The sequence below is a fragment of the Ambystoma mexicanum genome, chromosome 5q (assembly GCF_040938575.1).
Source record: "Ambystoma mexicanum isolate Mex_15411 chromosome 5q, UKY_AmexF1_1, whole genome shotgun sequence".
NCBI lineage: Eukaryota > Metazoa > Chordata > Amphibia > Caudata > Ambystomatidae > Ambystoma > Ambystoma mexicanum.
Window position 1 is genome coordinate 739,866,012 of NC_090933.1, and position 23,051 is coordinate 739,889,062.

Below are 23,051 nucleotides of genomic sequence, written 5' to 3' on the forward strand. Positions count from 1 at the left end.
TTCGATCACAGACAGACAGAGAAATCTGCTGATCAAATTCCCCTTTTCATAAGCTCCAGGCCAAAAGCATAGTGTGTAACTGTGTCCTGCTGCATCAATATTCAGATCTGCAGCACTCTCAGGTTCAAAGGTCGCTGGTGCCCATTTGACAGCTGCAATGACAGCCACGTCTCTGCAGCGCAGGGGCTATATTTAAGATATGCATCTGTGCACCAAAACTTTGATAATTATAAGTAGCCATGCTGATGCCAGGGTAAACTCTTAAAAATAACCCACACCTGAGTTAAAGCATGGTGCATGGCACTGCTCAAAATCACTGCAGCCACATCACATTGATATCAGACATGTGACAGCCCTGTTGGCCCAGTTCAACTGTGGAAGGGCTATGGGCCTCATCAAGAGTTGGGCTGTAACCCTTAAATGCTGCGGTAATGCTATTACCGCTGCATTTAAGGTTCCGCCCAAACAGGTGTGTGCCGTGTTTACCCCCATCTTAGAGCTGCGGGTAAACGTGCTGGAAAAATGCAAATTTGTGGGCGTAGTTAGCGCATGCTATTTGCACTGAAAATTCCCCATTGGGTACAATAGACCCAGTAGGGAAAGGGAAATTACGTTTATCACCCAACCCGTGATCCGGCGGTAATACCACTGGGCAGGTGGCCGTTAACAGATACAGATGGGAGGTATCCCAGTCGGGATACCGTCCAACTCGTGATGAGACTTATGTGTTTTTATCTGCAGAGATGCTGGACCTTACCTACTGGCAGGAATGTAGCCTGTGGGATTGCTTTTCTTTGATCCTTTGTAAGGGCAGGTGCATCCTTTGCCAGGGACAGCCACTCCACAGGAAGCTGACCTGTGAAAAGGGATCAAAGGACACACACATTCACATTCACAAAAGTCTTGGCCTCACGCCAGTATGCTGCATTTTTAAAGGTCTTTGATCCTTTTGGAAAGGGTCGGATTTAGTCTAGATAGGGAGAACTCTGCACAGTTGAGATATGTTTCACCATCTTTTTTCTCTCTGCCTCTCCATCCTGTCCCATCCACTTCCTCTAGCACAAAGCACTTTGGGTCTGATGTCAGATGGGCAAAGTCCACTTCTTTCAAGAACCGTGATTGGACCCCTGAAGGAGGCTAGCTTTCGTCCAATCAGAACCGTGATTGCACCCCTGAAGGAGGCTAGCTTTTGTCCAATCACATGTGGATTTTCAGCTTTAAAAGAAGTGGTCTCACACTACCTTTTTAATCATCTTTTGGATTCCAACCCTTGAAGAAGATTTCATTTGGACCCTGCTGGGAGACCAGTCCTTTCCAGAGTCTTCTGGTTGTGAGGTGAAGGCAGTTGTTCAAAGGCAGAGACGGGCTCTGCCCTCTAACCATCTCTATGTGGGACCATTGAGGGAGGACCTGCTGCTGGAGAAAAACTTGCCTCTCTGCCAGCCACAGCAGTACTGAGGACCTCACAGTATTTAAGCACCCCTGCAGTTGTGTGCCAGCCTCTCCCATGTTTGAGAGCATGAGAAAAGGACTCATCTTGTCCCTGAGCATCTGGATTGACACTCTCAGCACACTTAGAGCCAAGACAGCCAGGATTCTAGTGTTTTTGCCGTTGAACTACTTGGAACTGTTTTCAAGAACAGTTAGACACTTTTGAATCACCAGGAACCTCCGGTGCTGCCTTTTGTTCTCTCAATCTTCAAATTGCTTGCAAAGCACCAAGAAGTCTCAGTAGGCACGCCGGCCACCAAAAACCTCAAAAAGATACCATTGACTGGGAACTGCCCCACTTGGCCCATTTTTGTGCCCTAGAGAGAGGTGCAAACGGGACAAAAGTGACCTAAACAAAGACCATTGTGGATGTGACTTGCCTTACACCACTGATTCATTACGCAGAGTGATACATCTTTCTATATTTGCTTATTATGTGTTCTTTCCTCAGGATGGGTTTTGTGTAGTCTTTTTCTAGTCGTTCATTATTGTACATGGTGTGTTTTATTGAAGTATATGTACTTTTATAGAACCTTGATTGGACATTCCTTTATTTTGGACTGTTATACTTCACTGTTTGGGTTGCTACTGAACCACATTCACACCCCTCTTGAGAGAGTAGCCTTCCCTCGGCCCACGTTACCACAAAAGGCGAATAAGGTATATCTCTTAACTGTGCCTGATTTACTTTCATGCTTGTGTTGGCTCTTATTTGTAGAAGTGTGAGGGCTGAGTAGGCGCTATAGCATCTGTTCATCCTTGTATTCCTGCAGGGCAAAAGTCACACAACTATATGAGTAGCTGGGAATTTGATGGCAATAGCTAAACATATTTTGACTAACTGGGCATATGACAGAAACCCCTGCCGATGGGGTGATTATCTATTCATTTGACTGTATTAGCCGCATGTTCGGACTGGGGCATAAAGCTGTCTCAGGCCACAATGAAAAAGTGGCCCACAGTTGCAAATGACAATTTATTCCTTTTGTGACAGACTGTTTGAATAGTACACAAGGGGGAGTGTTTTGATAAAATGTGATGCAAGTTGTACAACATAAAGGATATTTATTCAGCAACAATGGTCAGAACTACCAGTTGCATAATTAAGTAACTCATCAAACCGTCCCACATTGGCCAAAAAAGTGGCCCACTTGTATCAAAATAACTGTCCCACACTAGCACTTTCCGTTTTTGGTTCGGGCATTGGCCTCTTTCCCTATAGACCAGTCCAAGCCTGATTAGCAGGCAATGATGTGCATGCATGTTATTTGATGGCAATAGCTGGTATATGGTAGCAGTAAAACAGCAGCAAATCTTTAATTGCCAAAAAGGTCATTCAAGGACGCTAACAGCATAAGTAGTTATCCGTGTAAGAAAAGGGAAAGTAAAAGAGCAAAGGATTAAGAAAAGTATATCACAAACCCAATATTATTTCATCCTTGGGAATATGCATTTGTTTTAAATAGTAACACTGCATTGTTTTAAATAGTAACACTGCATCAGTCCCTAGCTAGCAAGCTAGCTTCACACTATATAAAACTCAAATACAATACAAGAAACAATTAAGTCATTGATGCAGAAAATTGAGAATATGATTTTGGTTTCATTACTTATTCTCTGATTGGGTAAACAAATGAGAATATTGGGGCCCTTTGTTGTAGTGGCAGAAAAGGAAAAACAATGTACAGATCTTTGAGCACTCACTAAGATAGAGGTTTAGGAAGATCTACGAAAACAGCAGTGCAATAAGCAACCGCACATTGCAAAGTCGGAGGAGAGCCAAGATAGGGCTTGTTAGGGAGAATTCTCTGTTTAGGCTGAATTTCCTAACCTAGTGAGTCCCCCAGCAGCTTTTCTGGATTTCTGGAGTTTGTTTTTTTCTCCTGCCAAGAGTGAGACTCTTTTTTTCTCCCACTCTTGGACATGATGTATGGTGTTCCTTTGACTGTTAATGTGTTTTATGGGCTATGGGGTCCTTTACTCCATAGGGTCTCATGTGTTTTTACTATGTTTGTTACACAACACCCTCCGTGCAGTGACACAGGGGTGTCATAGTGACACCCCACCATAGACTCCATTCCCTGGGACTGACTACTGTCTCCCAGGGCATGTAAAGTCACCATTGGCTTTACTAGTCCCAGATTATGAACAGAAACCAGTACAAGCCATCATATTGTGGACGTACTGGTCGGGGCAATTCGATTGCCCCGGGGTCTGTTAGTCGAGGGGGCACGTCTCCGTCCCCCCTGATCGAGTTTTGGCTGGTGGCAGTGGATACTGTTGGGTATTTAGTGTAGATTTGGGGCCTGGCGGTATTTTCTTACCGCCGAAAAATAATTTAGCAACAATCACCCCTTGTATTCAGATTGGGTTATGTATAATAATAATACAGTGGATATGCATTATTTCAGTACACAGACATGCGTGGTTGGTATGCGTGGTTGGTATGCGTGGTTGGTGGTATTTTGGTGAGCATAATTTCTTTGTTTTATTTGTGGCCCCAATATCCAAAACTCCTTATTTTTGTTTAGATTTTTCGTGTAATCACTAGAGACCTCAGGCTTGCATTTCAGGAACACCACATTTTCATTTTTAGTGTGCCACCATGGGCAATTTCTCGCTGTCTTATCTACGGCAGCGAGCTATCATGTGGTATTTTTCACTAACTTATATACGGTAGTGAACTATGTCCCGGGTCTCTTTTTGCTGACTCATGTACCTTCAGCAAAAGGCTATAACACACACAGTTAGTTATAATTGCTCATACTGAATGACATTGTTCACACAGCTGCAGCCAAATCTTATTTTTAGCTACCTTAAAAATGACAATTGCACTGTCTAAACATCTCCCCACATCATCAGCACTGTATTGGTAAATGCACAAATGAAAGAGAAAATAAAACATACCACCTGTCTGCTTTCAGATATGTGTGTGTATTATAAAAGTTGCATTTAAACATGATCTCACTCTTTACAGAAATAAATGAAATAGCACAGCAACAGCATTATTTGTGATACACTGAGAAGAGAGTGGCGGAGAACAAGAATTCAATTTGCAACATTAAACACGTGGGTAAAGCACAGGAATCTCCTTTCCTACACTGACTGAATATTTTCGTACACACTCAGCCCCCACACCTCAGCGAGATAATTACCAGGCTTATTCAGTATGTAACTTCTTTGGCTGGTCGCCTTCTGGAGGGGTTCACCCAGCAAGGACAAGCATCTGCTGTCACTCAAACTGGGGCTTGTTGACTGGAAATCCCAGTCTCTGCAACCAAGTTGGATTTGCTTTAGGAATCAGGCATCCCCAGCTATCAACCCAGTCCTTCTCCGAGCTGTGTCAAGATGTCTCTCCCTAGCTTCTTCCTCGAGATTATACAAGAAAGCTCTGGTTACCTCCTACCAAATGATCCTAACCAATAAAATTCTATCATGCCCTAACCACCCTCTGCACACAATGGCTTGGCTTATACAGTTGCAACTGTAACCAAACTGATTTCCTGCTTATTCGAGGTCTTTGCTTCCTGCAGTTACTGCGGACAGAACAGCAGAGCAAAAAGAAAAAAAAAACTGAATGTGCATTTAAATAACTTTCAGAGCCTGTCATTTTCCATTCATGTTGCACTGAAGAACACATTATTATTAGTGGGTTATGATCAGGTTAGTTGTTAATGAGGTTAGTTTATTAATTTTCAAATGTGTCTCTTGCAACATAGGCATTTCAGGTGAAAAATAGTGCGCATTTTGAATGTACAAATGTGTGCTTTTAACTGTGAGAAAAAAAAATGATTTGCTTTTTATATGTAAAAATCGTTTTTGACTGAATAACCTGCCCTCACTTATATGTCCATGTTACACTGGCAACACATAGCTTGAAACAATTGCATCATAGCAATGCACCAAACCCATGCAAACATGCTATACATTGATCCTGTGCAGTAGTGTTGTACTCTGTGTTGTAACACGCTAAATAACCTTACAATACTACTTTTTATATTCTACCGCGAATATATCCCTATGGGATTTTCCCATTGTTCGAGGCTACCAACTTTAATTATTTAATTCTCATAGCCTCGAACATACCGCCAGTTTATTTATTTAATATTAATTCGCCGGTTGGTATTTTTTGCCAGGACTCGATTCTAAAATGGCGTTTGTGTTCTCTTCTGTGACTCCAACCCAAGTCGAGCCCTTTGTTCCACTTTTGGCGGGCTTCTCCACAGAAGTGCCACTCTGTCTGGGTACCACAGGGGGTGTGGGAGGGGGTTTAGGCACCCTGGACTGAGTTACCTTGGTAACTCAAGTCGCACTCTTGTGTGATTGGCCCAAGTGGTGAGCCGGCCGGCTCACCACTTAGCATGTTTGATTGACAGCTAGGCTGAGTGAATGGGGGTGTGCTGCATAAAAGCAGGGCTTTGGGGACTGGAACTTCAGAAGTCGCCACAGGACCTGAGAATCCGACGAGGGAGAAGCTGAGCCGACCTGCTACGATGACACCACCGGTGGAGCCCTGCGGAACCGACTCACCACTTCCCGACGACAGAGAAGATCTCCCGGCTGGAGAGTCTTCTTCCCCTGACTGGTGGGCACAACCAGTTTACCTTCTTTCCCTCGCATCCCAGGACGTCTTGTGGTCGAATGGCCTGTGCCAAGCACCCCGGCAACCGGATAGCCACTTACCACTGGACCGCGAATAAAAGGACCGCTCCTTTTAACTGAGAACTCTGCGGCTGGTTTCTTCCCTGGCAGTGCAACGGACTCCTGTCTTCCTCCCTGACGAGATCCTCTCTTCCCCCGGACGAAGCACCGACTTGCATCCGCTGCCAGGAACAACTGCCCCCGCTGGAGTATTCTCACCACTTTAAGGTACCGTGTCAGCCAGGCCTCCCTTTCTAAAGATTGCTACAAGGTAATAATAATCCCTTAACCTTCTGGACTGGGCTGGCCGCCTTGACCATCTAACTGGTCCCTTTCTTTTGGTCCAACTCTTTCTGAACTTTTTCAAGACTTTTGTGCACTTTTCAAGCGTGTGACCTTGGACACATTTCGTTCTGATCCTCTTAAAGTGGATCTGGCTTTCTGAACTCTAAGTTCACGGTTTGACTCTGCCGTCCCCTCTTTCTGTGTTCTATTGAAAGTGTTGGGATCTGTTTCAATTTATGTTCTGCCTTTTTCTCCCTTTTAACCAAATTATTAGAGTGCCATCTGCGTTAAGCACTCACCGCTGTCTGAAAATAAGTGGGGCTTTACTTAAGACTTGTCTAAGATTCTTTTGAGGGAATGTATATCTTTTAGTGAACTGCTTAAATATTAGTGCCTGTGTGTTTTATTAGATGTGGTTTTAAATAAATAATTATATCTGTTTTACACCAAGCTCTGGTCAGTGTTTGCTTGTTCTACTGTGTTCTTTTGACCTATTGTGAATACTCTGTATACTGCCTAACTCTTCCTGAGGGAAGTCTGACTGCTCAGCCACAGCTACCAAGTGAATCTGTGTGGTACAGACTGCTACCAAGTTGGTTTACTGCCAAACATCTGTAGTCTTAAATTTTTTGCCGTGGTCCCAGAGGGAACTGCACAGGTTTCTGCCTAACAGGGCTGACCCAGTGATGCTCAAGTCGGACATGGTTGTCAACATTATGTTGTGATCACCTTTGTAATTGGTGGTAGAGATCTCGAAACGGATGTTCAATGGATATGAACTGTTTGTTGTTAGGAGATATTATGAAGCTGTCAAAGTTAATTGTATCTGTCAGGAGCCCAATTGCAGAGCACTGTAGAGTCTGTTTATAGTGAGGTGGTATGAGAGATACTTGTTCTGGAGCTCCATAGTCAACCAGTACAACTCTGGCACAATGTAGTGTTATAAATCACTAACTGGCTCAGAGGTCTGGCACACTTATACCATTGAAAACTTGACCCGCTGTTTAAAGATAATTGATGCACAATTTCTGCAAATTATTAATTATAGTATCTACAGTTAAGACATACATATTTTGATTTGTCGAAGTAGTTGTAAGCAGTGAATGATATTTAGTGAATACTAAATTGTGTGTACCACATGAGTCAGTTAAGTAATGCTCAAAAATAAAAATTAAATACCACTTATTTAATTACTACTGTAATGAACTAATGCTTGGAATAATTGTCAATACATTTAAAATGCTCATGATCATTTTGCATGTTTTATCCTAGGTTGCTTTGCTGCGAGCGCATGCTGGGGAACACCTCCTGCTTGGTGTTGCAAAACGATCAATGATATACAAGGACATTTTACTTTTAGGTAAATATAATGGCTTTGGATGCATAATATGAAAAGTGTATTAATTAACCCCAAATTGAACAGGAAGCGTGCTATCTTTTATCACCCGTTGTATACCACCGTCACTTTGCACTGTAAAAATACACTTTGCACTTCTCTGTGAATCAGGGTGTTTGTTGGCAGTGCAAAGCCAGTTTGCACCAGTGCAAATTCACGTTGCTCTGTGCTAAAAGTTCCATGAATTAGGTCCTTAATCATTATCAAAACCCTCCCCTATTGTGTGCCAAGCTAGGGGGAGATTACCAATGGGATTAAAGCAGGACAAACATTGTGTGTTATTTGCTTTCTAAGATTCCAGAATTCTATGTCACTTAAATTCGTTGATATTCAATATATTTTAGTTGGAAGTGATCATGAGAAAAAATCCACAAAGAAACACTTGCAGCTGTTATTTGCTTGCAAGGGACCACCAACATGAGCACTAATGTGCTATGAAGTCCCTTGACTGCAATGTTATACATTCACTTTATGGAGGGGGAAAAAAGGGGGGGGGGGAAGCAAGACAGGCGTGTTTCTTACTCTTTCATTTTCCTGTCTGTCTTGTGAAAAAGTGAACGCTGCCTGCAAAGTATGTCTTGAAGAGGGCGTTTAGTAATGGATTCTTATGGAATTCTGCTGCTCTTCAGATAGTGCTAAACCATAGCAGTTTCCATGGGAATTCATTTATTTCCCGCCTGAACATGTCATGCGGGCTAGAAGCGAAGCGCACTGAAGAGATGCAACAGAATGTACAGTGGACATTTGATCTCGACTCTGCGCCCCTCCTCTGCCTCGTCAATGCTGTAAAATGGGCTGGCGCCATAAATAGAGGTGTAACGGGAGTGTGCCTCCAATTAATGCACCATCCATTTTAAAATTAGGGTGTTACTATACTTAAAGCCATGTCTTGTGATGAACAAGGCATGTTTTGAAAATGGTTGCATGTTTCCTAGAACTTAAACCAGATTTAATCCGAAATGTATTAAACATTGTGTTTTTTTTCTTTTTCTTTTCAAAGAGGCAAAGAATGTAAATACACATCTACTTTAGTGGTTTTGCACATATTTCTAATATAACATTTTAAATAACAGGTCTTAGTTTAATTACACACAGACTGTACAGTATCACTGTTTAGAATTTTCCGAAAAGAGAACATTTAAAAACGTAATAGGCAATATTGTGGAGAGGTTGCAGTTGTCAGTTTTGCCTAAGTCTAGGTCAATTTTGGGGAGCTACTGATGCAAATCTTTGTGCTGTTGTTTCTATCCCTTTCTCTTGCTCTGGGTGCTGGCATAGGTGGCTAAGGCTTGTAAACAATCAAGGCACGTAGTCTGTCATGACCACTGGTGCTGAGAGCTGTGGATCAGGGAAACATTTTTATTAGCATTATCATATTTGTTAATAGATGAACCACAAGCATGGATTATGTGCCAATTAAAACTGCAGCAGGGTCTAAACATTGATTTTCTCAAGCATTAAAACATGTATTATATGGAAGATGTTTTTTCTGCATTGTGATAACACGTTACTTTAACTACTAAATCATGCAGTAACTTTGAGGAAAACATATTTTATAATCCTGCCTTGCCTCCTCGACAGCTATCTTTCTCCAGGGATTGAGCTGAGTGCCCCTCCACTCGCAAACACACACACACAGGTATTTTGCTTGTGGTTGTGTATTATAGGGCGATAATAACCGCCCTATAGTTAAGGTTAGTCGGACTCCCATAGAAATCCCTCAAAATTCTATTGTCAACAACTTTTGATTTGAGTAACGGATTTGACTGAAATTCCAAAAGTAATTAAGGACTCACAGGCCCCCCAGACTGCAAAGTTTCATAAAGATTTGTTAAAAAATAAAAAGTTATTAAGAAGACAAAAACATTTTTTTCTCTAAAAGTTCAGCCTAATTCTTGTTCATTTTCGCAGAGACAAACAGGGTACATTTTTGACAAAGCGCTCAGCCCAAACCGCTGGACATATTTGGACCAGGTCCGAAACACCTTCGCAATCCATGCTTGGTTTGGGGTTATTCCATGCAGTAGTTTTTTAAATATTTGATGGAGAAGGGGTCGTCCACGTCTCAAAATAGCTAGCTAGATCTTGGGGATTTACCCAAAACCAGATGTTTTAGAAATTAAACTGCAGCCATCTTGTTTTTCTCTCGATGTGAGAATCAACTGTAGCGATAGCCGAGGATATGGGAACCTGATACCAGGAAAAAAGCTATTTGCAGGTCAAAAAACATCAGCCTTGAGGTGGGGGTGAGGGTGGCTAGAGGACACCAAGTGATATTTGGGAGTTGAAAGGGGTCTAGGATCTGAGTTGGCAATACAAAGCTTTCTGTAGCCTTGGCTATAGCCAACATCTGAAGTCAAACTGCGTCCCATACACAGCATGTGTTGTGGGGGGAAAGGGAAGGTGAGGAGGCCATCTGGGAGTGCGGGGAGCTGGCACAGATGAGGGGGCACTTGGTGAGGGTCTGAGGGGGCAGGAAATTCATTATTTATTTGGCCATTTTGCTTATATTCACAGCTATATTCGGATAGCCGAGGGTATGTGTAGTTCAGTACCTGTGGTTACAGTTTTTTAAAATAATGTTTTTAAATATATTTTCATAGGTATAATGACGTTGGGGGTGAAAAATCACTGGCCACACCAGTGACACAATTGCCATCCAGGTCTCCCATCCATGCAGTAACCAAGACAGACACTGCTTAGCTTGAAAGTGAGGAAGGGGCCATCCTCCTCAGACTATGTTGCCCAATAAATGAGCCAAAGTTACAACACCACTTTGAGAAATGGGACGGCTCTTTCCTTGCTTTGAAGCCAATCGTCAGTCCTACTTTGAAGCTAAGCAGGGTCAGTCCTGATTACAGCTTGGATAGGCGACCGCACGGGCAGGCACATTTATTTTTAAACCATGCTGCTGTCTGTCCTTGCACATTTTGCACTCAAAGACCATGTTTTACCTTTTGCCGAATTGCATTCTGGTATTTATCTCCCAGGCAATAATACAAAAATATATAGATAATTTTACAACAACAATTCCCGGCAGTAACTTGGATGAACCCTGCTTAGCTTCAAAGCGAGGAAGGGGTCAGCCACTTAAGGACATGTTGCCTAATAAATTAGCTCACCTTACAAGACCACTTAGAGAAACATGGTGTAAGGGGGCTGGATCCTTCCTCGCTTTAAAACGAAGCATGCTTGTTCTTCGTTACTACATGGATAGGAGACAGTCCACGTTCCCAAATGTTGTGTGTTTTCTTAGTTTTAAATATCTCATAACACATCCACACTATTTGTTTTAAACCATGCTACTGTCAGTCCTTGAATGTTTTGCAATCAGAGACCATTTTTTTAAAATGTTTTGGCAAATCGCATTTTGGTATTTGTGGTCTCTTAGTCAAGAGGGAATGGAATAATGGCACAATTGTACACTTTTGCCTAACATGGTTCAATAAGGATTTATAAGTTTGAATGACACCATGGAATGTGCACTTTTCAAGTTATCTTTATAAAGTAGAGTATTGTTGAAAGCCAGACATGGGGGTGAGGAGGAGAAATGATGTTAGGGCAAGTAATTCATGAGTATTTTCCTAAAATGTGGCAAGAAAGTTTGCAAACCTGGACACTGGTGCAGGTTTTTCCCCTAATTTTGGCTGCTTTTCAGGTCACAAGTAAAGGACACGTGTGGGTGGACAGCATAACTTTTCTTCAGAAGGCGAACGCAACCCCTTGTTTTTTTGAGGTTGGCAAGCTTGCTCAAGTATTTGGCCACCAGGATTTTACTCAGGTTTTCATGTTCCCAGTGCAAACGCTTACACACAAGACCACAAGCACTTGTTTTTACATATTGGGATTTTGTTTACCAGGGAATATTTCACGACAGATTGCTGGGTTCGCCAGCAATCTGCCGTGATATAGTTTGCCAGTATATTTATTGGAACATTTCCTCTCTCAGGTTATTTTTCTGGTGTTCATTACTTTTTTTTAAAGTCCAATGCTATTTTGTCTTGCACACTTAGTTCTAAGGGGAAGGTCAAATGAACTACATTTGTATATTTCACTTTAAGATATATCTTCACTTACTGATTTTTGCTATGGGTGCAGAATGTACCTGGGCATATGTTATTCTTGCACCCAGTCATTTTTTTCCCATTTATATGCCACTTAAATGTGGTTAGGTGGGGTTGTGCGATGTATCACAACCGTCACCAAGAGACCAGTCATAAAACAAGGGGCTTGGACCACGTTGCTTAACCAAAGTGTGTGGTCCATGGAAAATAATGTAATCTCACTGCGCATTGCCTAAACACATTGTGAGTTCTCAAAGCTTGCAATCTTTCATACATAACAATACCACTGTCAAATAAGGGCACTGTCAAATCTATATCAAAATCAGTTTGTGGTTGATGAACATCTTTGAGTGATGGGTTGTGTTTTAAAATATAGAGTGGCCATGGCTAGTGGTTTTGTAGTGTTTGGCCGTGCCAACCAGCCATGGCCTTAAGCCATGGCTAGTGGTCTGGAAGCGTTTTAAAAAGGACAGTGGCATAGCCAAACATTGTGCCCACTGACCATGGCCACAGACCATGCTAGTGGTCTGAAAGTGCTCTAAAAAGCTGTGCCATAACAAAACCCTTGAAATTCAAGGAAAACATGTTAGTTGCAGGGATGTTAATGTGAGAATCTACCACAGCAAATCCCCGTACATGTTCACGCTACCTGTTGCGCAACCTATGACCACAATGTGGACATCACTGATGACATCACTAATTACATTACAACAGTAACTGGCATTAAGGATGGCCATCAACCATGACCAGTGTGCATGGCCAAATATATTTTAAGACAATGGGTGTTAATCATGGCCTTCAGTCATGGACACTGGCCATCGACTTCACCCATGTGCACTGTTTATATTAAAACACTAACATGCTACCCACCATATATTTTGGCCTTTACCAGTGGATACAGATTTCAACCATGTCCACTTTATATTATATACACTGATCAGGGACAAGCCATGGACTTTAGCACAATACTGGCCAGAGACCACAATCTTTCTATGTGCCCACTATATTTTTTAACATATAAATGGGCCAATAGCCATGTTTTGACCTTGAGCAGTTTGTAAATGTTTTGGCCATGTCCACTGTATACTTTAAAATAATAAAATGCAATACGTGATGGTCTTCGGCTGGTCCCACTGTGTATTATACAACACTAACAAGCCACTAGCTATGGCTTTCGGCCATGCCCACTGTATATTATATACACTAGGCATGGTCTTCAACACAGTACTAGCCAGTGGTCACGGCCTTTGACTGTGTCAACTGTATATTGTAACATATTATTGGGCACTAGCTATGGCCTTTAGCCATGGCCACTGACTACAGCTTTCAACGTTGCCCACTGTATATTTTAAAACAGTGAAGGGCTACTAGGCATGGCTTTTAGCCATGCACATTGGGATTTCTGAACACTAAACGACCACTAGCTATGACATTTGGTGCTGGCCAGTGACCCCAGCCTTTGTCATGACCAAGTCTATGGCCGAAATTGTTATTAAGGTAAAGTTTTCATGACCTAATTTATACATGATGTTATGTCTAATTCCATTATTGATGTAATCATTTATATACAATGTAATTAGTGTTGTCACCAGTGATGGCGTAAGTGATGTGATTTGTAATGTCATTACTGTTCTCATACAACATGTAAATAGTGATGTCATCAGTGATGTGATCTGTGATGTCAACATTGTGGTCATAGGCTGCTCAACAGGGGGGCAAAGAAAAGGTGACTTTAGTCGAATTTCAGGATTTTGTTGCGTTAAGTTCTCACCATAACGTCCCTGTGCCTGAAGTTTTTCCATTGACTCCATATATATAAATATATATTTGTGCTTAACTATATATTTATATATTTCACTGTTCCATGACTGTGGATGATTTTTCACAAATATTTTAGCTTCCATTTCCAGCAAAAGAATAAAAATTAAATATATGCAAGTAAATGCAATGGTTCCCACATTTTCCTGAGTCATATATATTTTATAATTGTAATGAGTTTAATCAGTGCAATTCCCAGTTAAAAAGTAAGGACGATTAAATGTATGTTTACACTTTTTAAGCATTTCAGACAACTTTCCTGTGCAATAATGTATATGCATGCATTTAAATATTGTAAGTATGCTTGCTTTTTCCAATACCATGTTACTTGGTATCGGAGATTTAATAGCAAATTGATCGAATTGCAAACCTCTAAGTCAAATATCAGCAGCAACTACCAATTTACAAAACCAATGCCTATAGGAGAGCGCAACATCTTCCTGAGTTCAAATCAGCTTAGCCATCCTACAGTAGTCGCTGTTTTAAAAATCAATATATAATTTCCACTATCAGTTGAGTCAAAGTAAGCACCTGCTCCATCTTTTAGAACCTTGCGCTCTGTTCTATTGTAAATCCCTGCCTGGTAGATAAATGACAGCCTGAAAAAAAGCAATCATTGGGCTTAATTTCTCTCTGGCACTTATGAGCGTTACCTTCTTCAAGGAAATGACTGCTGTCACATGCTGTCACATGCAGTGCTTATGGGATTACTGAATATGTGGAACTCCCCTACACATACTCTTATCAAATGCGCGATACACATATTCTAATCAATATGTAGTCATTTGCCATTTTGAGCTTTTCTTCTGCTGTGGACGGTGTTAAAAAATAGTAAGAGCACATTTTCTGACTTTTGATTTTTATGACAATCTTTGCTTTTTTTTATGTGGCACCGAACTCTTGATTGCGCACTGATTTATAATGTTTTTTTATGCAGTTGTTGACAGTAGTTTAGTAGACAAAGGCGGGTGAAAAATGATTTAATGTGTAGGAGATTTGAAAAAAAAACACCACAAAAATGATGAATACTGAAAATTAAGGCAAGCGTAATGTTTACTGAACATATTAAAGCAAACAAACAACTCAACATTGACATAGCAGTATTTTAAAAGTAATATAATGATCAGAATATAAGGAAAAGCACCTCTGGCACGGCACCGCACGATTTAAGGACAGTGATGAGGGCAGGGGAGTTGGACTGGGAACCAAAAGAGACCCTCGATTTTATTTTCCAAGTGTCCACATATTACAACAGTGTGAGGAAGCCCAACACCTTTTCCCATAAGAAAACGTGGAAAAATAAATAGGTGCCACAAAAACGATTCCCATGATGCATAGGCCCACCGTGAAATCTCCAGAGTTCCCTGTAGGCCAGTCCACTGCTGGATGGCGGTGGGTGAAACTGGAAGTCCCAGGGGTTACCCCCTCGTTTGAAGTATACTTTAATGGCAGAAATATATACATGCAGAATAAAAGTGTCAGTAGATGAGAGCTGTGTGACAGAAGATTTGCTCCATGCTACTAAATCCGTGCAGAAAACTCAAGCAAACTTTAAAAAAAAATAATAATATCTATTTGATGCATTGATTTATATTTACTTTGCTGAGGTGGAAAGAACTTTGTTCTGATTATATTGCATACATTGTAAAATTGGTTTTGCTTAACTGTGTTTCGAACTCTCCATTATCATGTGGGTGTATTATTGGCTGGGTTATTAGCACCCAGGGTGGGGGCAGCAGCCAATCAGGTCTCTCCAATCGCGGACTGAACTGCTAATGTCAGCCCTCTTTCCGAGCAGCCTGCTGGCTGCTACCCCAACCCACACAACAAAATGGACCGATTTAACTTGCCACTGACTGGGTGTCAAGAAAACTCAAATCCTTGTTGAGCTATTAAGGTGTAGGGCCAATACCAACTGCATTTTTTAAGGATTTGCTTCAGTTAACCATCGAGTGGCATTTTCAGCTACACATTAGTAGCTTGAACACTTAAAGATATCAATCATGTGTCATAACCACAACATTGTATTTTGGGTAGCGACTAGCGTTGGGTGACGCTTTTTAAACAGAATACTAATTGTTATACTAATCATTGTTGCACAAGTCACTTTTAAGGGTTGCACTAGTCACTTTGCATCGAGTCTTTTTGTAAATTGAAGAGATATTGTTGAATATTTTTCTATGTATTTGTTTTTAGAACGTAGATAATAATAAAATATTCTTAAAAATGTTTTTATTGTATATGAAATGAACATCTTAATAACTCAACAAGGTTTTGAGTTTTCTTGACACCCAATCAATGCCAAGTTAAATGGGTCTATTTCGTTGTGTGTAGTTTACAGTCCCACGACGACCCTTTCAACTAATACATCCTGGAGTGTCTCTAAGATTTTCATTTTACCCCACCCCATCATCTTGTCCCCACCCTCTCTTCCATAGAGATTTCTTTTAGTTTTTTTAATCCCCCCACTTACCTTTTGTTTCGGCGGTGGCAGAGTGCTGTTGCTTCCTCTGCGCTCCCTCCAGGCCATCACAGAAAGGGAGCCAAAGAAATGGAAGAAGGGCTCCATAAGAAGCTCCGCCTTCCATCTCCCTGGTGGCCATTTTAGGACAGTATTTTGTTTGAATGAAAGGGGCGCAGCGTCCCATTCATTCAAACGAAATACACTGCTCTCAGCACCCCAGGATACTGCATTGGCAACTCGGGTGCCAATAGCGTTAACACCTGATCAGGTGTGCGGGTCTGGGTGTTCTCGGCTTGGGGGTTCTTGTTAAATACCCTTGGTTGGCCTTTAACTCTGGCACAGGCTGATAACACCCGATCTGGCCTGCCAGATAAGGTGTTAAGACTATATCATTAAATAAAACACAATGTATGTGGGAGATAGGTATGGTATTGTATTGCAGCAGTGCATCTTTGATCATGGTAGTGTAATACTACTCATAATTTAATAGTGTTTTTCTTTTCATCTTAAGGAAATAATTACATCATACACCGGGACAGTGCTGAAATAGAGATTTGCCGTGTTGCCAACCGGATTTTGGATGAGCTCGTCCAACCTTTCCAGGAAATTCAAATAGATGACAATGAGTATGCATGTTTGAAGGCAATAGTCTTTTTTGATCCAGGTAAGATTCTTCCTGTGAATTGAAAGCACATTTCTATATTATTATTGGCACGATCAATAAGCCCAGATCATGAACCAGATCACAAAATTCAGAGCAGACTTTCGCATGTGAGTCCAGATTCATAATGAAGTAGTATGTGTCAATATCAAAGACATTAAAGAAATTATGATGTGTTTTTGATGTACAAGTAAAAAATATTGAAGTACTTCCTGCAGCACATATTTTAACTCGGCAAACTCTATCTTTTAATGATACATTTCCATGGGATTGTTTCCATATGATATCCGTCTTTCTTCTTTTAAAGACTGTGGTCCTCATTACAAGTCTGGCAGTCCGAACCCTTCTTGGACTGCCAGACTACGAGAATACATGCAGGGACCGGTGCTCCCGGCAGGTCTGGCCTGCCGGGAGCAACGGCCCCTGCAGGCATAGTTTTCACAGAAGCACCAGCACTGTTAGCAACAGTGCCGGGGCGTCCATGTCCCCATTCCCATGGAGTCCTACGGGATTCTACAGGAATGGGGACTTACATTTCCCACCGCGTGACATCCCGGGCCACCGGGACTTGTGATATCCCGGTGGCACCGGGAAATCAGGCGGCAGAAACAGTGTTACGAGGTCGACGGCAACCAGCCAGTAGCACCAGCGGGTTACCGCCTACCTCGTAATGGGGCCCCTTGTATCAGTTCTTTAAATTCTGTCTCTGAAATGTATTGCCTTTTCATTTCATTCAAAGGTTTAAGAATTGCACTAAAGATATGTTATCAATTCTACTGATCAGTTATTTTATATATACCACTTTCCCAACTGAGACCGTTGTGCCAGTTCTTTACTTACTCCCTCTTAATTGTGTATTAACTTTATAGTGCATTCCCTCATCTAAAATGTTATCAATTTGTGCTTTGATACCATTGCACAGAAATGTAAAGTGTAAACCGAGCTCAACAAAAGCATCATTCTTTGTTTTAAAGATATATATTAATAGGAATGCAAGATAGCCAATTGTAATTTGAGGTCTACGTGAAGGTTCTCTAGTTGCTGAATCACAATTTATTCTGATCGACTACCTTATAATTCCTTTTTTTAAGTTTGCATTGTATGCTTGCCATCATTGTATGTTAACATATATCGTTTGTGCATTCTCCATTTTAAGATGCCAAAGGGTTAAGTGACCCTTTGAAAATCAAGACCATGCGGTTCCAGGTCCAAGTCAGTTTAGAAGATTACATCAATGACCGCCAGTACGATTCGAGAGGCCGATTTGGAGAACTGCTTCTCCTGTTGCCGACACTCCAAAGCATCACCTGGCAAATGATTGAACAAATACAGTTTGTCAAACTGTTTGGAATGATAAAGATAGACAACCTGCTCCAAGAAATGCTATTAGGAGGTGAGGCTTGTTGATTTATTTTCCTCATCTCAGTACCTAGGAATACACTTACACAAGCAGGGGAGTGGGGGAGATTATTTCCAATTCGTCCTTGCACTGAGAAGATTGGCAAACATGTAGTTCCACTCTTACTTCTTTTATAAAAATAGAATGGAGCAAGTCTGTTTGCCCCAATCAATGGGATCTAAATAGGTTAATAATAGTGCAAAAATGAAACAGAATATATTTTTCAAACTATGCTGTGTAACATAATATCTCACTTTACAAGCATTCCACCATATTTCAGGACTGGTATTGTTATATACACAAACCCTTGTCCTAGAATATGTGGGGAAAATGCTGAGTAGTGGGAAGAAAAGAACACAATTCTAATGCGCAAAGTCAACTAGGTACAATGTTGTCACATGTTAAGCGAAAATAGCACAAAAAACAGTTTGTGTTATTATTGTTTTCCTGCTGCAAAAATGTTTACCCTATAGTGTTTGGGCACAATCTATGTGCTCTATTCCATATTTACACACAGAAAAATTGGTGATACATTAACTTGGTCCATTTTTCTTTCACATGGGCAAAGCTTAGATCTTCTTGCCTGGAATCCCTTGCCTTTATTGCCACCTGGTTGTGGCAGTTAACAGGAGCAATCAAATGTGGGGCTATAGGATTCATGACCTCATTAGAAAGGCAGAGGATTGTGAGGCAGAAATGTTTTTTGCTTATGATTGGACTCGCATCAAAACGAGTAATTCCTGGATCAATGAAGGAATGAGGAATGAGTGGATCTTTCTCCCCATGCTGCAAATTACATCATATTCTTGTGTTAGCTGCTGGCACACATTCATAATTTTCATATGAGTTTACATTATCAAATAACATAATTTCTGGTACGTTTGGTATGTTATTTGTTGCCCTTAATGTTTGGATAAGTTACTGGGATTTATACCATGGTTGACTGCAATTTGCAAGGTCTCCTGGTTCTCTGACAGATCTGAGAGAGGCGCAAGGGGTGGATTAGATTAGTGGGGAGAAATAGGTAAACTGCAAGTTAGATTTGCTCTTGTGTTGATGCGTACAGACCATAAGTACGATGAACTCTGCATGCTGTCAGTTTCAAGGTGTTCTGTGTCATGAGCATAGATGCCTGTGTGTTATTAGGGAAACCTTGTGGGCCTGTGGTGCTAAGATGCATTGGTAGGTGCTGACCTATGTGCGTTAGTTATCAAAAGGTAGTGTTTTGATGTTATGTGGCTTTATGGGAGCAGTGTTCAATTGCCATGTGGCGGTGGCTGTTGAGATCTAGAATTTAAACATGTGTGACAAACTGACTTGTCCCCTGCAGAATGGGTAGAGGCTAAAGCACCCACCCACCCCTCACATGTCCACAAACCAAGAGCCAACACAAACATAAATGTAAGAAAGACACAGTAAGAGATATACCTTCTACGGCTTTTGTGGTAAGGTGGGCAGAGGGAAGGCTATGCCCTCAAGAGGAGTGTTAACGTGGTTTAGTAGCAAACCAGACTGCAAAGTATAACAGTCCACAATAAAGGAATGTCCAATCAAGGGTCTATAAAAACAAATACTTTAATCAAACACACCATGTACAATAATAACTAACTTGAAAACACAGTAAAAATCCACCTCTGTAGAAGGAACAAATAATATGCAAAGGTAGAATAGATGCAACACTCTGGGTAAGGAGTTGGGGAGAAAAGGTAGTTAAAAGACCACCATATTCAAGGGATATGTTCTGAGCTTGCCAAAGTGTTTAAGGTGACCTATCCAGTATCTACTGCCCATGATGGACCAGAGGGGAAGATATCAGTCAGTATTACCTTTGCAAATGTCTTGGCTGTTCAATGGCATGGAACCAGGCTTCTCTGCCTCCTTTGTAGGTTGAAGGAGAGCGAGGCACAGAGAAACAAGATGACGGAATCATCCCCAAACTGTACAGGTCTCTCCCTGCTAACACTAGCCTGCCCCTTTGCTTCTCAATAGAATTAAAGATCTTTAGTAGTGCAACACCTGGTGACAGACATTGCCCTTTGTCAATTGGTGTGCCATTTGATTCCTGTTCCCAGACCAGCATCCTTTGAAGTTACTGTCCTTGGGGAGCATGGTATAGCCTGCCCGTACAAATCAAGAATGAGAGGCAATCCCTCAAGGCTACAGTCTGGCCAGTGGACAGGGGGAGCCTTGTCTGGAACCAATACATATCACCTTTGACAGCTGAGCTCAGCTCACAGGAGATGATACATGAGTGGTATCAAATTGGATGTCGCTGTAAAGATCATAAGTAGTGCCATGCAGCATGCCTTAACACAGGCATAGCTGATATGGTGACTTCCAGTGGTTTGAGTCCGTGTTCGCATTGGGCCAAGGAGGGATTCTATTCATTCATTGCAGAACTTGAAGAAGCAGCAACTCAAAATCTTCTGCAGCAGTGCAACAGTGTTTGAGTTGGGGCAGCAAAGAGCGCTACAATTGTAAAGCAGTGTCAAGGCAGCTTGAAAATGCAGGTGATCAGTTCGAAGATCCATCCAGTGTGGGTGCTGTTAGCTTGCAGTATCTAATGCAGCTCTAATGTTAGAGGGAGCTGTGTGAACAGGATGCCAGTTGTTCTTGGACTTTCTGGTTTCTGGGATTCCCAACCCAGAAGCTCCAGGTCAGGGGACATGTTTTTGCTCCTCACTCCTACACCAGGGTGCTTGTCTGGCATTCCCAGAGAGGAACCTCTTCCAGTGCAGCTGGCAGAGGGCCAGACCTTGGTCCAAACACCAGCCACATTACTGCTCTCTGGGGATGGATAGGGGTATAAACTCTCTTCTGCTTTTGATATCTTTTATCTTCACCTAACTGTTGGAGCACCTTTAAATGGAAAGCAATCCCATTAGTGGTCCAGTAAATTCTTCTTACTTTCTTGAAAGCCACAGATGAATCAAAGAAAGAATGGGATACCGCTTTCTTACACAGGCAAATTTCACCAGGGATTGCACAAAAGCAAGCCTGCTAACCGGTTCAAATCCCTGTCTCTGGAACAAGTAACCCTTGCCACATTGCATCATACCCAGAGTGTCTTTTTCTGCAGGGAAGGGGGCTGACAGAAAGGGAAAGAGCTCCAATAGAAATGCAAAATGGTGGACCCCTTTCTCAGGTCTACCTTTCCCTTTCTGGCTACTCTAACTCTGCCCCTTCATCATGTCTCCTGACTTCAAAGTTCCTCTGTAGTGAAGCACCCTGGTGCGAGTTCTGCCTTTGTTATGTGAATGCCCCTTTGAAGCCGGGTTCCCACAAGAACTCGTGATGACATCTCTTGTGCCTGAGTACAGGTCTTACCCTTCATCCTGGAGGATCAACGGAAATATCATCCTGGCTATTGTCTCACTTGCTGAATTGGAGACAGCCTGGCTGCCAGAAATACACATTCCACTTACACTGATGGTCTGGGCTCACAGAGCTAATACTTGTATGATAAGAATGTGTTGTGGCTTTAATAATGGTACGCTCTTATCATGTGAACAAATAACCCAGTGGTACCACTGGGTAGGCCAGGCACTCTCAGAATTCTGTTATAGAAAAGCTGATATATTCGTATAATTCGTTCTCTATTCATCAGGTATTTTTACTTTAAATTTTTTCTCACTGTCGCTCATACTTAGGGTATTTGCCTCATTACTAACATTATCCTGTTTTCATTTTTTTCCGCTTTCCACTTTGCTACTGTGCCCATTATTGGTATGTATGTTCCATTGAATCCATTTGCATTCCATTCATGCCACGCTCACAATCCTGTATACTTGTATATTGGCATGCTTATAATGTATAGAGCTCAGCCCCGAAGATGGAACTCTGTTCTGAAATGCATTGGCTAACAAGCTCATAAGGCTGAGAATGTTTATCTGCCTTCGTTAACAATGATTACATTTTGATTTGGGCATTTCATGAAGAATAGATCAACTAATGGTCTGGTTTCTTAACATACTGATGAATAGAGATGAAGAATACAAATATAGCAGCTTTTCTATAAGTGCATTTTGAGAGCGTCTGGCCTACCCAGTGGTACCACTCGGTTATTTGTTCATGTGTACATTGATCCATGTGTCACAGGATCCGCAATAGCAGGCAGCTCCTTCAAACATTTATCACTATTACCGTGACATGGCTACTTTATATAAAAATTGAAAAACAAAAAGTTGTGCCCACCTACCTTCCACAATGCTCTTATCATGTGCCATACCATAACCAGGTATTGCTTATACTCCAAGATCACCCTGCCACCAGACTGGTAAGGCAACAATGATTACATTCTAGAAGAGAGCTGCAGAGGTTAAGCTGCAACCTCTGACTGCAGGAACATTGGGTCAAAGTGGCTGGCAAATGGGACCTTTGTACCTGGCCTGTGCTGCTGAAGAGCAAGTGCTGTACTTGTCAGGGGATGGGTGCAGCAAAAATACATATATGCACTATGTTTTGACATGGAGATATATGAAAGGGGGTCTGATTAGAATACTCTCCTTTCAGAAATAGAATTGCCTGCAATGTTTGATTCAATGTAAATATCAAAAAGCAAGGGCTTACACACCATTGCTGAAGGCAGTCTGTCCCAGTGCCATAGATGCAGCTAGTGCAGCACCCTTGCTCAGTGATGTTGATTGCCATAAGAGACCCCAGCTATGCTCTAGCATGTGCCCTCCATCCCCTCTGACTTTGTGCTAGTCCAACAATCTCCCTCACACACCATGTCTGTCGCAGCACAGCTTCGCTCTGTGGTACCAACGACCGGCAGGGCAACTTTACTAGCACTAGCAGCATAGACTCCTGTTGTTTGTAGTGGAATTGCG

The 23,051-nt window shown here is 41.8% G+C and overlaps 1 protein-coding gene across 3 annotated transcripts in view; it reads left to right on the forward strand.

Moving 5' to 3' along the window:
- The window catches only part of HNF4G (hepatocyte nuclear factor 4 gamma), an 836,697-nt gene that overhangs the window by 745,689 nt on the left and 67,957 nt on the right, over positions 1 to 23,051 (forward strand). For all 3 annotated transcript variants that reach the window (XM_069621228.1, XM_069621227.1, XM_069621226.1), the window contains 3 exons: positions 7,690 to 7,777; positions 16,671 to 16,823; positions 17,977 to 18,213. In XM_069621228.1, coding sequence (XP_069477329.1) covers positions 7,690 to 7,777; positions 16,671 to 16,823; positions 17,977 to 18,213 — 478 coding nt within the window. The remainder of the gene's footprint in view (positions 1 to 7,689; positions 7,778 to 16,670; positions 16,824 to 17,976; positions 18,214 to 23,051) is intronic.